The sequence below is a fragment of the Cydia fagiglandana genome, chromosome 6 (genome assembly GCF_963556715.1).
Source record: "Cydia fagiglandana chromosome 6, ilCydFagi1.1, whole genome shotgun sequence".
In the NCBI taxonomy this organism is placed as follows: Eukaryota; Metazoa; Arthropoda; class Insecta; order Lepidoptera; family Tortricidae; genus Cydia; species Cydia fagiglandana.
Genome location: NC_085937.1, coordinates 21,299,936 through 21,301,327, shown reverse-complemented (window position 1 = coordinate 21,301,327; position 1,392 = coordinate 21,299,936). Strand labels below are relative to the sequence as shown.

General features: G+C 39.9%; 1 protein-coding gene across 1 annotated transcript; it reads left to right on the top strand.

The window, feature by feature from the left end:
• Positions 1-258: 258 nt before the first annotated feature.
• LOC134665536 (uncharacterized) lies at positions 259-1,064 on the top strand. Its single transcript, XM_063522511.1, has one exon. The coding sequence runs from the start codon at positions 330-332 to the stop codon at positions 1,062-1,064; it is 735 nt and encodes a 244-aa protein (XP_063378581.1). The 5' UTR covers positions 259-329.
• The last annotated feature ends 328 nt before the right edge of the window (positions 1,065-1,392 follow it).

Below are 1,392 nucleotides of genomic sequence, written 5' to 3'. Positions count from 1 at the left end.
ATGAAAACTGGGATAAACAATCGCTATGCGCTTGCATAAAATCTACACGACACAAACAAACCCGGTACCGGATTAACGGCGTGGTACTTCTAAATAATCCCTTTCAGCTTTCAAACGCAACACCATAAAATAGATACCAATAACGAACGATTAATCCTTTACCTCAGTTTCCCTTTGCGCTAATCCCTCATTAAGGGTAAAAGATAACTGATTAGTGATTAGCTTATCACTTTCCTACCTAAGTACCTATTTGTAGGGGTTTGCCTGCTATAAAAACTCGCGTAATTTATTTTAAAAGTCATTCAATCATCAACCTTCATTCTGACAACATGGCATTCTTACTCGACGCAGAAACCATCCTAGCCGGCATTGAGCAGTGGCTTCAGCTGGAGCAGAAATGGGGCTCCCCTGTGGACCTCGACGACGCACAAGAAGACTTGGACCGCACTCCTAAGATGAAGACAACATTCAGTTCCTTGGACTTGAAGAAATCCACCTTCGACTCGTCTTTTGTCTTTAAGACTGCAGAGAGGAAACTTGGAAAACACTCTAAGAAGTCCATGGAATACTTAGAGTTCATGGAGGATCTGAAGACACCGAAAAGGATAAAGCCGTTTTCCTACGTCAGCGGAGAGATATTGTCGGCTTCTTCAGTTGAAGAAATTTGTGAGGATATTGACGATGTATTCAAGTCTTTGGAGAAGCTGTGTTCAGCGACCAGCACCGTTCGATTCAGCCAAGTGAAGAAAAGACCGAGCATTAACGATATAGTTCAATGCAGTATATCGGCTGCGGATCTTTCGTTCGACGACACTATTGAACCAAGTCAAGATGTGGATAGATATATCGACGAAGTTTTCGACAATCTGCATACCACATTGGCGTCACTGAGCCGAACCCTGGATGACTCAGCGAAGGAGACTGTAACGCATTTGGTGAAGAAGTTCACTACGATACTGAAGAGTCCGATATTGAAGACCAGTCCTGGTTTGAAGAGGATATGCGGTGAGAAGTTTAGGGATTTGGCTGCTTTTTGGCAAGGGCAGGCTGTCAGTAGCAATTAATTTTGTATATGTTTAGGAATTTTAATCGTATTGAGTCATTAGAGTGGGTGTTTAACTTATGTTTTGTATAATTATATAATTTTGTTTTGTATACAATTTAGGAACGTTTCTATGATATTTGATGTTAGAGCCTTTAGTTTGTCTGTATTTATTGATATAATTTATTGTAACCTGTAGTTTTTTAAGTTTTGAGAAAGAAAAATAAAGAATCATCCTTCATAATTTCGCTTTGCATCATTTTGATTACTCTCCCTTTAAAGATTTAACTCCAATTGATTTTATGGAGAAATGGTCGCGTTCTGTCGGCCTTCTCCTCTTAAGGCCATAG

Excerpts from the sequence above, each read along its gene's own strand:
- LOC134665536 (XM_063522511.1), top strand. The coding sequence starts at position 330 with ATGGCATTCTTACTCGACGCAGAAACCATCCTAGCCGGCATTGAGCAG.